The 15,019-nt window shown below is 40.2% G+C and overlaps 1 protein-coding gene across 2 annotated transcripts in view; it reads right to left on the reverse strand.

The window, feature by feature from the left end:
* MRPS35 (mitochondrial ribosomal protein S35) overlaps positions 1-15,019 on the reverse strand; it is a 58,602-nt gene that overhangs the window by 24,171 nt on the left and 19,412 nt on the right. For both annotated transcript variants that reach the window (XM_035255969.3, XM_035255968.3), the window contains exon 5: positions 10,887-11,026. In XM_035255969.3, the coding sequence (XP_035111860.2) occupies positions 10,887-11,026 (140 nt within the window). The remainder of the gene's footprint in view (positions 1-10,886; positions 11,027-15,019) is intronic.

The raw sequence follows: 15,019 nt of genomic DNA on the forward strand, positions 1-15,019 counted from the left end.
CTGTTTAACAAGTCAAATTCATTAGGGAGAAGGGAGGGAGGTGGGATTGTCTGCCATTCCAGATAACATAAGATACATCACAACCAAATACAATGGTCTTTGACTGGATTCTGGCTTCAATAAAAGGGCTTAAACAATACCATTTTGTAAGGTAATAGGGAAAATTTGAGTGTGGAGTAGATATTTTAGATGATATTTGAGAATTATTGACAGTTTTGTTACATGTGTTAATAGTATTGGAATTAAACATCTCCTTAATTCTTAAAGATAACACACTGACAAGTATTTTAGTGTGGAACATTATGCGTCAGAAATGTTAAGGTACTTAGATGTATATATGTGTGTATGAAGCAAATCTGTCAAAATATTAATTACTAAATCAAGATGCCATGTGAGTTGGGTGTTTATTATACCAGCCTCTTTGTATTTCTCCATATATTTGAAAACTTTCATAATAAAAATTTTAAAAAGGGAATTTGGTAAAGCAGCCAAGTCGAAAGTTAAAAGATAACCATACAATTTTTGACAAGGGTGCCAAGACCATTCAATGGAGAAAGAATAATCTTTCAACAAATAGTACTGGATCAACATGCAAAAAAAATGCAAAAGAATGAAGCTGGACCCTGGCTTCACTCCCTATCCAGTTAGCCCTTTGTCTCCACAGCTTCCACATTTGTGGATTCAACCAACTGTGGATTGAAAATATTCAGAAAAAATAAGAATACGACAATAAAAATAATGCATATTTTTAAAATACAGTGTAAAAACTATTTATATACCATTTGCATTGTATTAGCCATTATAAATAATCTAGAAATGACTTAAAGTATATGGGAGAATGTACTAGGTAATATTCAATATTCAAATACTATGCCATATTATATCAGGGACTTGGGCATCCACACATCTAAATATCTGCAAGCCATCCTGGAACCAATCCCAAACAGATACCGAGAAACAACTCTATGATAATTAATAAACAATAGGTCATAGATCTAAATGTAAGAGCTAAAACTATAAAACTCTTAGGAGAAAAAACAGGAGAGAATCTTTATGACTTTGAATAAGACTGATTTCTTACATGTGACACCAAAAGCACAAGAGACAAAAGAAAAAATACAGTTATACGCAGCTTAACAATGATTTTTGACAAACACATGGCTAGGTGATTTTGTCATGTACAAACATCAGAGTGTACTTACACAATCCTAGATGGTACAGCCTATTACACACCTAGACTACATGGTATAGTCAATGTAGTCTATGCTCCTAGACTACAAACCTGTGTAGCATGTAACTGTACTAAATACTGTAAGCAATTGTATCACAATTATATTTGTGTATTTAAACATATCCAAACATAGAAAAAGTACAGTGAATATACAGTATTATAATCTCTTAGGACCACTGTTGTATATGTGTTTATCATTGACCGAAACATCATTACGCAGCACATGACTTACATAAATTGGATTTCATCAAAATTAAAACTTTGGTGCTTAAAAAGGACACCATCTAGAAAGTAAGAGAACAACCCAAAGAATGGAAGAAATGTTGGCAAATCATGTATCTGAGAAGGGGCTGGTATCCAGAATACATAAAATACCCTTACAACAATCAAAAGATAAACAACCCAATTAAAAAATGGGCCAAGGATTTGAACAGACATTTCTCCAAACGTATACAAATAGTCAATAAGCACATGAAAAGGTGTTTATTAGGGAGGCACAAATCAAAACTACAATGAGATACTTTCATGTCATCAGACTGGCTAAAACTAAAAGACGGGTAATAACAAACATTAGTGAGGATGTGAAGAAAAAGAAAGCCTCAAACTTGCTGATGAAATTATAAAATAGTATAGCCACTTTGAAAAACAGTTTGGCAGTTCCTCAAAATGTTAAATATGGAGGTGCCATGCAACTCAGTCATTCCAGTGCTAGGTATACACCCAAGAGAACTGAAAAACATGTCTACACAAAAACCTGCACATGAATGTTCAACAGCATTATTCATAACAGCCAAAAAGCAGACACAACCCAAATGTCCACCAAGTGATGAATGGGTAAATAAAATGTGTATATTCACGAAGCATAGGCAATAAAAAGAGATAAAATAATACATGCTACAAGTGAAACCTACTGAAAACATTACACTAAGTGAAAGAAAACATATTGCATGGTTCCATTTCTATAACATGTGAAGAATAGGAAAATCTAGAGACAGAAAGTAAATTAGTGGGTGAAAGGGGCTTGAGGATGGTTGAGGGGTGAATTCTATAGCAAGTGAACTATGTCTCAATAAAGCCATCATTAAAAAGAAACAATGGCCTAGCGGTGGCTCACATTTGCAATCCCAGCACTTTAGGAGGCCAATGCAGGGAGATTGCCTGAGTCCAGGAATTTGAGACCAGCCTGGGCACCATAGCAAAACCCTGTCTCTACAAAAATACAAAAAATTAGCCAGGCATGGTGGCACACACCTGCAGTCCCAGCTACTGCTCAGGAGGCTGAGATGGGAGGATCACTTGAACCCAGAAGGCAAGAGGTTGCAGTAAGCCAAGATCGAGCCACTGTACTCTAGCCCGGGTGACAGAGTGAAACCCTGTCTCAAAAAAAAAAAAAAAAAAAAAAAGTATCCAAGAAATCAATACACCATCAAAATGGGCAAATGACAAAAATAAGTGTTTTGCAAAAGAATAAACCCTCAACCTCACTAGTATTTAAAGACATACAAATTTTAAATAAATTTTTTATCTATCAAGTTGATAGGTAATATGTAGGTTGATGAGAGCATAGGAAAGCAAGCCTTCTCACAATCTGCTGGTGTTGTTATTTTTTTTTACCGTTCTTGCAGGAATTTTACAATATATATAAACAAACTTCAAGAGCTATACCCTTTGGCCTCACAGTTCTCCTTTCAGGAAGTTATCTTAGGAACACCATTAGAAATACATACAAATATTAATACCTAAGGATATTCATTAAAACATTTTTCTAACAAAGAAAACCACTAAAAAGGCTAAAGGTTCCATCACACAGATAACTTAAATAAATTATGATTTTGGGAGGCAGATTCGGGTGGATCACCTGAGTTCAGGAGTTTGAGACCTGCCTGATCAAACATGGAGAAACCCTATCTCTACTAAATATACAAAAATTAGCCAAATATGGTGGTACATAACTGAAATCCCAGCTACTCAGGAGACTGAGGCAGGAGAATCGCTTGAACCCAGGAGATAGAAGTTGTGATGAGCTGAGATCGTGCCACTGCACTCCAGCCTGGGCAACAGGAATGAAACTCCATCTTAAAAAACAAAAAAATTCTAGTAGATCTATATTATGAAATTATTTACATATCACACTTCAGTCTCAGAAAAAAGGCTAAGTTTGAAGTGATCAACATTACACCCCCAGACTTGAACACTGTCTTGGTACGTAACAGTCTCTCATTTATACATTATTCTATGTAGCCATTAAAATTAAATTAAGTTGGGTGCAGTGGCTCACACCTGTAATTCCAGTGCTTTGGGAAGCTGAAGGGGGAAGAGTGCTGGAGCCCAGGAGTTTAAGAACAGCCTGGGCAACAAAATGAGACCCTGCATCTACAAAAATTTTAGGAAATTGGCTGGGCATGGTGTCTCACACCTGTAGTCCCAGCCACTTTGGAGGATGAGGCAGGACAATTAATTGAGCCCAGGAATTGGAGTCCACATTGAGCTATGTTAGTGCCCCTAGTCTCCAGCTATGAAACCCTATCTCAAAAAAATTCAAACTAAAATTAAATTAAGTAATGTTTACTATTATTGGGATATGTTTAATTCTTATTGTTCAGTAAGAAAGAACAGACTGATGAACACACAGTATAATCCCATTAATATACACAAAAGTAGGCTGTGAATATATACTAAAATGAGCTACTATAGTTAACAGTGGTTACAAATGGTAGATTTATGGGCAATTTTATAATTTTTGTTTTCGAGATGGAGTCTCGCTCTGTCACCCAGGCTGGAGTGCAGTGGCCCACTCTCAGCTCACTGCAACTTCTGGTTCCTGGGTTCAAGTGATTCTCCTACTTCAGCCTCCTAAACAGCTGGGATTACAGGCATGTATACACCCAGCTAATTTTGTTTGTTTGTTTGTTTGTTTTTCTTATTTTTTTATTGCATTTTAGGTTTTGGGGTACATGTGCAGAGCATGCAATACAGTTGCATAGGTACACACATGGCAGTGTGTTCTGTTTGCTTTCACCCATTCACCCACATTTGGTGTTTCTCCCCAGGCTATCCCTCCCCAGCTCCCCCTCCCACTGGCCCTCCCCTTTTCCCCCCAATAGACCCCAGTGTTTAGTAATCCCCTCCCTGTGTCCATGTGTTCTCATTTTTCATCACCCGCCTATGAGTGAGAATATGCGGTGTTTCATTTTCTGTTCTTGTGTCAGTTTGCTGAGAATGATGTTCTCCAGATTCACCCATGTCCCTACAAACGACACGAACTCATCATTTCTGATTGCTGCATAATATTCCATGGTGTATATGTGCCACATTTTCCCAATCCAGTCTATCATCGATGGGCATTTGGGTTTGTTCCAGGTCTTTGCTATTGTAAACAGTGCTGCAATGAACATTCGTGTGCATGCGTCCTTATAGTAGAATAATTTATAGTCCTTTGGGTATATACCCAGTAATGGGATTGCTGGGTCAAATGGAATTTCTATTTCTAAGGCCTTGAGAAATCGCCACACTGTCTTCCACAATGGTTGGACTAATTTACACTCCCACCAACAGTGTAAAAGTGTTCCTTTTTCTCCACATCCTCTCCAGCATCTGTTGTCTCCAGATTTTTTAATGATCGCCATTCTAAATGGCGTGAGATGGTATCTCAATGTGGTTTTGATTTGCATCTCTCTGATGACCAGTGACGATGAGCATTTTTTCATATGATTGTTGGCCTCATATATCTCCTTTTGTAAAGTGTCAGTTCATATCCTTTGCCCACTTTTGAATGGGCTTGTTTGTTTTGGATATCAGCCCTTTGTCAGATGGGTAAATTGCAAATTTTTTTTCCCATTCTGTTGGTTGCTGATTCACTCTAGTGACTGTTTCTTTTGCCATGCAGAAGCTGTGGAGTCTGATTAGGTCCCATTTGTCTATTTTGGCTTTTTTTGTTGCCAATGCTTTTGGTGTTCTGTTCATGAAGTTCTTGCCTAATCCTATGTCCTGGATAGTTTTGCCTAGATTTCCTTCTAGGGTTTTTATCGTGCCAGGTCTTACGTTTAAGTCTTTAATCCATCTGGAGTTAATTTTAGTGTAAGGTGTCAGGAAGGGGTCCAGTTTCTGCTTTCTGCACATGGCTAGCCAGTTTTCCCAACACCATTTGTTAAATACGGAATCCTTTCCCCATTGCTTGTTTTTGTCAGGTTTATCAAAGATTGTATAGTTGTATGTATGTTGTGTTGCCTCCGGTGCCTCTGTTTTGTTCCATTGGTCTATATCTCTGTTTTGGTACCAGTACCATGCTGTTTTGACTACTGTAGCCTTGTAGTATAGTTTGAAATCCGGTAGTGTGATGCCCCCCGCTGTGTTCTTTTTGCTTAGAATTGATTTGGCTATGCGGGCTCTCTTTTGGTTCCCTATGAAGTTCATGGTGGTTTTTTCCAGTTCTGTGAAGAAAGTCAATGGTAGCTTGATGGGGATAGCATTGATTCTGTAAATTACTTTGGGCAGGATAGCCATTTTCGGGTATTAATTCTTCCTAACCATGAACATGAAATGTTTCTCCATCTGTTTGTGTCCTCTCTGATTTCGCTGAGCAAGTGGCTTGTAGTTCTCCTTGGAGAGGTCTCTTACGTTCCTTGTGAGTTGTATTCCAAGGTATTTTATTCTTTTTGTAGCAATTGCGAATGACAGTTCGTTCTTGATTTGGCTTTCTTTAAGTCTGTTATTGGTGTAGACGAATGCTTGTGATTTTTGCACACTGATTTTATATCCTGAGACTTTGCTGAAGTTGCTTATCAGTTTCAGGAGTTTTTGGGCTGAGGCGATGGGGTCTTCTAGGTATACTATCATGTCGTCTGCAAATAGAGACAATTTGGCTTCCACCTTTCCTATTTGAATACCCTTTATTTCTTTTGCTTGCCTGATTGCTCTGGCTAGAACTTCCAGTACTATATTGAATAGGAGTGGTGAAAGAGGGCATCCTTGTCTAGTGCCGGATTTCAAAGGGAATGCTTCCAGTTTTTGCCCATTCAGTATGATATTGGCTGTTGGTTTGTCATAAATAGCTTTTATTACTTTGAGATACGTTCCATCGATACCGAGTTTATTGAGGGTTTTTAGCATAAAGGGCTGTTGAATTTTGTCAAATGCCTTCACTGCGTCAATTGAGATAATCATGTGGTTTTTGTTTTTGGTTCTGTTTATGTGGTGAATTACACTGATAGACTTGCGTATGTTGAACCAGCCTTGCATCCCCGAGATGAATCCTACTTGATCATGATGAATAAGTTTTTTGATTTGCTGTTGCAATTGGCTTGCCGATATTTTATTGAAGATTTTTGCATCTATATTCATCATGGATATTGGCCTGAAGTTTTCTTTTCTTGTTGGGTCTCTGCCGGGTTTTGGTATCAGGATGATGTTGGTCTCATAAAATGATTTGGGAAGGATTCCCTCTTTTTGGATTATTTGGAATAGTTTTAGAAGGAATGGTACCAGCTCCTCTTTGTGTGTCTGGTAGAATTCGGCTGTGAACCCATCTGGACCTGGGCTTTTTTTGTGTGGTAGGCTCTTAATTGCTGCCTCGACTTCTGACCTTGTTACTGGTCTATTCATAGTTTCAGCTTCCTCCTGGTTTAGGCTTGGGAGGACACAGGAGTCCAGGAATTTATCCATTTCTTCCAGGTTTACTAGTTTATGTGCATAGAGTTGTTTGTAATACTCTCTGATGATGGTTTGAATTTCTGTGGAGTCTGTGGTGATTTCCCCTTTATCATTTTTTATTGCATCTATTTGGTTGGTCTCTCTTCTATTTTTAATCAGTCTGGCTAGTGGTCTATTTTGTTGATCTTTTCAAAAAACCAGCTCTTGGGTTTATTGATTTTTTGAAGGGTTTTTCGTGTCTCAATCTCCTTCAATTCAGCTCTGATCTTAGTTATTTCTTGTCTTCTGCTGGGTTTTGAGTTTTTTTGATCTTGCACCTCTAGCTCTTTCAATTTTGACGATAGGGTGTCAATTTTGGATCTCTCCATTCTCCTCATATGGGCACTTATTGCTATATACTTTCCTCTAGAGACTGCTTTAAATGTGTCCCAGAGATTCTGGCATGTTGTGTCTTCGTTCTCATTGGTTTCGAAGAACTTCTTTATTTCTGCCTTCATTTCATTGTTTACCCAGTCAACATTCAAGAGCCAGTTGTTCAGTTTCCATGAAGCTGTGCGGTTCTGGGTTGGTTTCTGAATTCTGAGTTCTAACTTGATTGCACTATGGTCTGAGAGGTTGTTTGTTATGATTTCAGTTGTTTTGCATTTGCTGAGCAGTGCCTTACTTCCAATTATGTGGTCAATTTTTAGAGTAGATGTGATGTGGTGCTGAGAAGAATGTATATTCTGTGGATTTGGGGTGGAGAGTTCTGTAAATGTCTATCAGGTTTGCTTGCTCCAGGTCTGAGTTCAAGCCCTGGATATCCTTGTTGATTTTCTGTCTGGTTGATCTGTCTAATATTGACAGTGGAGTGTTAAAGTCTCCCACTATTATTGTGTGGGAGTCTAAGTCTCTTTGTAAGTCGTTAAGAACTTGCCTTATATATCTGGGTGCTCCTGTATTGGGTCCATATATGTTTAGGATCGTTACCTCTTCTTGTTGTATCGATCCTTTTACCATTATGTAATGGCCTTCCTTGTCTCTTTTGATCTTTGTTGCTTTAAAGTCTATTTTATCAGAGATGAGAATTGCAACTCCTGCTTTTTTTTGCTCTCCATTTGCTTGGTAAATCTTCCTCCATCCCTTTATTTTGAGCCTTTGTGTATCCTTGCATGTGAGATGGGTTTTCTGAATTCAGCACACTGATGGGTTTTGGATTTTTATCCAATTTGCCAGTCTGTGTCTTTTGATTGGTGCATTTAGTCCATTTACATTTAGGGTTAATATTGTTATGTGTGAATTTGATACTGCCATTTTGATGCTAAGTGGCTGTTTTGCCCGTTAGTTGTTGTAGATTCTTCATTATGTTGATGCTCTTTAGCATTTAGTGTGATTTCGAAATGGCTGGTACTGGTTGTTCCTTTCTATGTGTAGTGCCTCTTTCAGGAGCTCCTGTAAAGCAGGCCTGGTGGTGACAAAATCTCTGAGTACTTGCTTGTTCGCAAAGGATTTTATTTTTCCTTCACTTCTGAAGCTCAGTTTGGCTGGATATGAAATTCTGGGTTGAAAGTTCTTTTCTTTAAGAATGTTGAATATTGGCCCCCACTCTCTTCTGGCTTGTAGTGTTTCTGCCGAGAGATCTGCTGTGAGTCTGATGGGCTTCCCTTTGTGGGTGACCCGACCTTTCTCTCTGGCTGCCCTTAGTATTTTCTCCTTCATTTCAACCTTGTTGAATCTGACGATTATGTGCCTTGGGGTTGCTCTTCTTGTGGAATATCTTTGTGGTGTTCTCTGTATTTCCTGCAATTGAGTGTTGGCCTGTCTTGCTACGTGGGGGAAATTTTCCTGGATGATGTCCTGAAGAGTATTTTCCAGCTTGGATTCATTCTCTTCGTCCCCTTCTGGTACGCCTATCAAACGTAGGTTAGGTCTTTTCACATAGTCCCACATTTCTTGGAGACTTTGTTCATTCCTTTTTGTGCTTTTTTCTCTGATCTTGGTTTCTCGTTCTATTTCATTGAGTTGATCTTCGACTTCAGATATTCTTTCTTCTGCTTGGTCAATTCGGCTATTGAAACTTGTGCATGCTTCGCGAAGTTCTCGTATTGTGTTTTTCAGCTCCTTTAGTTCATTCATATTCCTCTCTACGTTATCCATTCTTGTCATCATTTCCTCAAATCTTTTTTCAAGGTTCTTCGTTTCTTTGCATTGATTTAGAACATGTTCTTTTAGCTCATGGAAGTTTCTCATTATCCATCTTCTGAAGTCTAATTCCATCATTTCATCACAGTCATTCTCCGTCCAGCTTTGTTCCCTTGCTGGTGAGGAGTTTTGGTCCTTTCTAGGAGGCGACGTGTTCTGGTTTTGCGTGTTTTCCTCCTTTTTGAGCTGGTTTCTTCCCATCTTTGTGGATTTATCCACTTGTCATCTGAGTAGTTGCTGACTTTTCGATTGGGTCTCTTAGTGGACACCCAGATTGTTGGTGATGAAGTATTTCTGTTACTTGGTTTTCCTTCTACCAGTCTAGCCCCTTCGCTGTATGACTACTGAGCTCCACTCCAGGCCCTGCTTGTCTGGGGTACACCTATAGCAGCTGCGGAACAGTGAGAGATGCTACCAGTTTCTTTTTCTGCTGTCTTTGTCCCAGGATGATGCCTGCCAAATGTCAGTCTTTTGGATATAGAGGGGTCAGGGAGCTGCTTGAGGAGACAGTCTGTATTTTATAGGAGCTCAATTGCTGAGCTGTGAGCTCTGTTGTTCATTCAGGGCTGTTAGGCTGCTATGTTTGATTCTGCTGCAACAGAGCTCATTAAAAAACCCCTTTTTTTCTCAAATGCTCTGTCTTGGGGGGTTGGGGCTTTGTTTTTGGATGTCTGTTGAGGTGTCCTGCCCAGCTAGGAGGCAGTCTAATCACTATTTGACTGCCGAGGCTCCGCCCTGATGTTGTGAGGTTCGCCCTGTTGCTGCAGGCTCTTGCTGTTCTGCTGCGTTCTCCACCACGGGCTACGACCTGCAGCAGAGTCTCTCTGTTGTAGCGGGTTGCCTCGGCAATGGCAGGCTGCATCAGCAGTGGGCGTGTATCTCAGTAGGGGCGGGTTGCCTCGGCAACTCCATGCTGCGTCAGCAGTGGGCGTGAGTCTCAGTTGGGGCGGGTTGCCTCGGTAATGGTGGACGCCCCTCCCCCATGGAGCGCCTCAGGGACAGTCTCCATGGCGAGCGTTTGGAATCGCCGTTTTGTCTGTCCCACTGCGCTATCCCACACGCTGTGTCCCTGGAATCCCCTGGGCTGGCCCACTGCCCAAGTCCCTTTCAGTCTTGAGTTCAGCCCTCTCAAGTCTCAGGTTGCTGTTTCAACAGGGCACCCAGAGAAGCGCGCCCTGTGGGGATCGCTGGGTAGGGCCGGCCACTGCCACCCCGGTTGCCGGCTTCTCCAGGCAGAGCCTCTGCCTGGTGTCCCGCGTCTCCTTTATACTTGGGAATTTCCCCGTTCTGTGGGCAACAAAGATCAGTCTGAAAATGCAGCTTTGACTCACCTCTCCACGGATTAACCGAGAGCTTAAATCCTGGATTGTTGTCACAGCGCCATCTTGAGTTCCTCCCCCAGCTAATTTTTTATATTTTTAGTAGAGATGTGGTTTTACCATGTTGGCCAGGTTGATCTCGAACTCCTGACCTCAAGTGATCTAACCAACTCAGCCTCCCAAAGTGCTGGGATTACAGTCATGAGCCACCGTGCCTGGCCTATAATTTAAAGCTTGTATTGTCCAAAATTTCTGTGATAAATACTACAGTTTTATAATCACACATATCAAGTACTTTTTTTTCTTTTATTTTTTAGAGATGGGTTCTTGCTATGTTGCCTAGGCTGGTGCCAAATTCCTGGGCTCAAGCAATTCTCCTACTGTGGCCTCTCAAAGTGCTGGGATTATAGACGTGAGCCACTGTGCCCAGCCACCAAAGATATCTTTAAATAATGTATTAGAATGATTCTTATTGAAAACAAAACAAAAAACAAAAAAACTCTTACTCTTAAGACTACTACTCGTGCTTTGGGGTTCCGAACAGATAGTCCTGATGAAACATAATCACTGGTGTCAATTTCAACTGGAAAATGCTTCTCACATTTCTCATCACTGTCAAGTGCGGCTGGCCAGTCAGTGCAAAAATCTGAGAATAAAAGAAATAATTTCAATTACACTTTTGAAAGTAAATTCTCATTGTAATACATACCAGACAATATCAAATTATTGAGATCATTGCCAGGTCTTAAGAAAGAACAGATTCTCTTCTGCCCTTTACATATATACTATCATCCCTTATCCCTTTTTCTATTAGGTACACCCTAAATGAGGCAATTTAATTAAGGAGATTCTCTGGATATTTCCCATTTGGTGGTAGTGGTACTTGCAGTTAAAAGAGAAGTGCCTTGATGGAAGCTTATTATAAGCTTTGCACATATCTGTTATGGGACAGTTTACTTCCTCCATACCAACTAAAAGCAAACAGTTCATAGTACCCAGAGCATTACTGTTTTCAAAAAAGTAACAGAAAATATTAATCACTAAAGGTTACTAAAGATCAGCTGAAAAAATGGGAAGCTCTCAAAAAGCCCTAAGAAGGAACGGAGATGGAATCAACAACCATCTAGAAATTTGGCTGAAAAGAACCTCAACTCAAACAGGTACAAAAGCCTAAGCCCTTAAATGGATTCTTCTAAGACTTATATTTCTCCTACGTGACTTCTGTGTGCCAATGGAGCTAAATGGAAAGAAAGCCTTGTCCTCATATTGGGGCAAGACAGCATAGAGAGCAAGTGGGGCAAGCATTGGAGCAACTCTAGGTCTGAGACATAGACCACAACAGGAGCTCCAGCACTGTGAACATGCCTCTCTATCGCCATAACATAGAAGTACAAACTCAGGTCCTGAATACGGGGTGGAGGGGGGAAACTTAAAGGAAAAGAGGTAGCTCCCAGCATCCCCCAGGTATCACAGCTGACTTCATCTTGCCCATTTTCAATCAAGTTGGTGTGGTAAAGAACTTTCGGCTTGAGATGAAAACTTCCGGCACTATCAGGCTCTCCACAATGGAAATCTCTTTTCTTTCTTTTTTTTTTTTTTTTTTGAGACGGAGTTTCGCTCTTGTTACCCAGGCTGGAGTGCAATGGCACAATCTCGGCTCACCGCAACCTCCACCTCCTGGGTTCAGGCAATTCTTCTGCCTCAGCCACCTGAGTAGCTGGGATTACAGGCACACGCCACCATGCCCAGCTAATTTTTTGTATTTTTAGTAGAGACGGGGTTTCACCATGTTGACCAGGATGGTCTCGATCTCTTGACCTCATGATCCACCCTCCTCGGCTTCCCAAAGTGCTGGGATTACAGGCGTGAGCCACAGCGCCTGGCCGGAAATCTCTTTTCTTAAACAGCCTCACTCTAAAAACAGCTAAAAGTAACTGGTTTCTTGGGTCAAACATATTAGACTGCATAGATCCATGCTTCCTGTGAAAAAAGGCATAACTGTAGAAGAGGCTGGTCATAATCATAGGCAGGTGTGGGAGCTCTTCTAGGTGATAATCTAAGGGACAGTGAGAAGTCCTTTGCCAATAACATTTCCCTGGGCTAACAATTTTGTTATAATAGGAATTATATTTAGCTCTCATTTAGGCTTTAAAATCAGAGTCGGCAAAATGTCACTCTGGATTACAAAGACTCTCTGATATCTGGGACTAAATATGTTAGCAAATTAAGTACAGTTCACACCATCCCTTAAACATTGTGTTTAAAAGATCAATAGCCAGTTGCTTTGAGGGGAAAGAAGTGTCTCTGTAATTAAGATCATTTTAACATTTAAAAAACATGAGCAGAGCAAGATTGTTGAGGCTGAATTTCATTCCCATCATGAACTTATTCCAATATCCTGCACTATAAGATGCATCACTGCCAGGCACTTTAAAAGAGAGACTAGTATGGGGAATTTTGTGAGCTCTTGGGTTTGCAGTAATTCTTTCATTTTTTTTAAAGAAACTGTGAATAAGTCATTTCAATCACCAAATGATAATTACAGTTTTCAAATTAAATTAGCTAAATTATATGTCTAAAAACACAGCCAAGTGAAAAGTACATAATAGTCTCCTATTAGCCTTTACTCATCTGATAGAGCAATAGACAAGACTTTGGAAGACCTTGGTTTTTATTTAACTTCTGCCACTGATTATTAAAGTTTTGGTAAATTACCTAACTTTCCTGTGCTTCAGATTTTCCATCTGCAAGTTAGATATTAAATCTGAACTGACCTACTTTGAAAGAAAACTAAGAAGTACTTGAAAAGCCTTTGAGTTATATGGAAGATGCAATCTAAATCCAGAGGCTGGCAGAAGTGTAAAGGAATAGTTAAGGAAAGATTAAGACACTCTTTAAGTACAGTAAAATATAATGCCACTCTTTGTAATGTACTGTATGAAAGCCTTTAATTTTTTTAAACTTATTTTTTATTTTTATGTTTTCTTGAGACAGAGTCTTGTTCTGTTGTCCAGGCCCACCTCAGTCTACAGAGTAGCTGGGACCACAGGCATGCGCCATCACACCCCAGCTAATTATTAAATTTTTTTTTTGTGGAGACATGATCTCACTATGTTGCTCAGGATGATCTTAAACTCCTGGGATCAAGCAATCCTTTCTCCCTGGCCTCTTAAAGTGCTGTAGGACTAAAAGCGTGAGCCACCATGCCCTGTCAAAAGCCTTTCATTTAAAAATTAGAAAGTATTATAGAAATATTTTATTAAAAGTACAAGTTTCTAGATCATAAACACACATTTAAAAAGAAGAAACATGGAATTTTTCACAGTTCAATGCCATTTGTTAACTGGCTTTATAGAAGATCAAATAGTGATACATGATTTGTGCCAAATGGGACACAGTTTGTTATTTTTTTTTAATGTTTTGAGACAGGGTCTAACTTTGTCACCCAGGCTGGCTGACTGTGCAGTGGCTCAATCTGAGCTCGCTGCCACCTCAACCTCCTGGGTTCAAGCAATCCTCCTACCTCAGCCCCCTGAGTAGCTGGGGCTACAGGCACGTGCCACCACACCCATGTGGGAGATCAGTCAGGATGGTTGAAAAGATTGTAAAATTATAGAATATAGTTACAAACCCTCTTGGAAGGCCAAGAGGTTTGCATAGTTTCAATAGAAGTTTTGGCTGAAGGCAGCCTAATCCCCTTTACCTTGATAAAGAAAAGCAAATAACTAGGGAATGTGGGGGAGTTTATCTGAATAACTTATTTACTTATGTGGTCCTAAAACTAAACTTTAATCTTTCATGGGCTAGATGGCTCTCTCTGGGGGAGGGTGACCAGATACATTACCAAAAAATGATGTTTGCTTTAGGCCTTGGAACCTGGCCTTTAATCATACATGTGTTGACTCAGAGCCTCTGTTATTAAACCTATACTAAATAAATGCCTAGAGCACCAGCTGGTCAGGGCCATGGCTGCTCTCTCTCTCAGAAGTGTCTGTGAGTGGCCACAGACCCCCAGCCTACTCCTTCACTGGAATTTGTGTTTGAGTAAATTTGTTCATCTGTTGCTGGGTCAGGGTCTGCAGGTCAGACCCTGACAGCTGGTACCCACTTGTGAGGAGAGCTGTAATGGATTGAGGATCATGACAGAAACCCCAAAAATGGAGGTGAAAAGATACTGCACAGTGAGTCAGTAAGTCACTGGTACCCACTTGGGATTACCAAGTTCAGTGGGAGGGGGAATTACTCAGGCTAGAGTTTCATCATGGGACAACAGTTATCAGCTCAACAGAAGCAGTATAGAAAAGTACTGAAACAGCTGCTTAAACCTAGTGTAGCCTCAGTTTCACAGACTCAATGAAGGGACCTAAAGCCAACTGCTGTCTTCCATAATCCATGCTTCCCAGCAAAAGTCACATTAGATTTAGAGATCTGGGAACAAGCAGGGAGAAATCTTTTTATTTATTTATTTATTTATTTTATTGCATTTTAGGTTCTGGGGTACATGTGAAGAACATGCAAGATTGTTGCATAGGTACACACATGGCAGTGTGATTTCCTGCCTTCCTCCCCATCACCTATATCTGGCGTTTCTCCCCATGCTATCTCTCCCCAATTCCCCACCTCCTGCTGTCCCTCCCGT

The sequence above is a fragment of the Callithrix jacchus genome, chromosome 9, assembly GCF_049354715.1.
Source record: "Callithrix jacchus isolate 240 chromosome 9, calJac240_pri, whole genome shotgun sequence".
NCBI classification, from domain to species: Eukaryota; Metazoa; Chordata; class Mammalia; order Primates; family Cebidae; genus Callithrix; species Callithrix jacchus.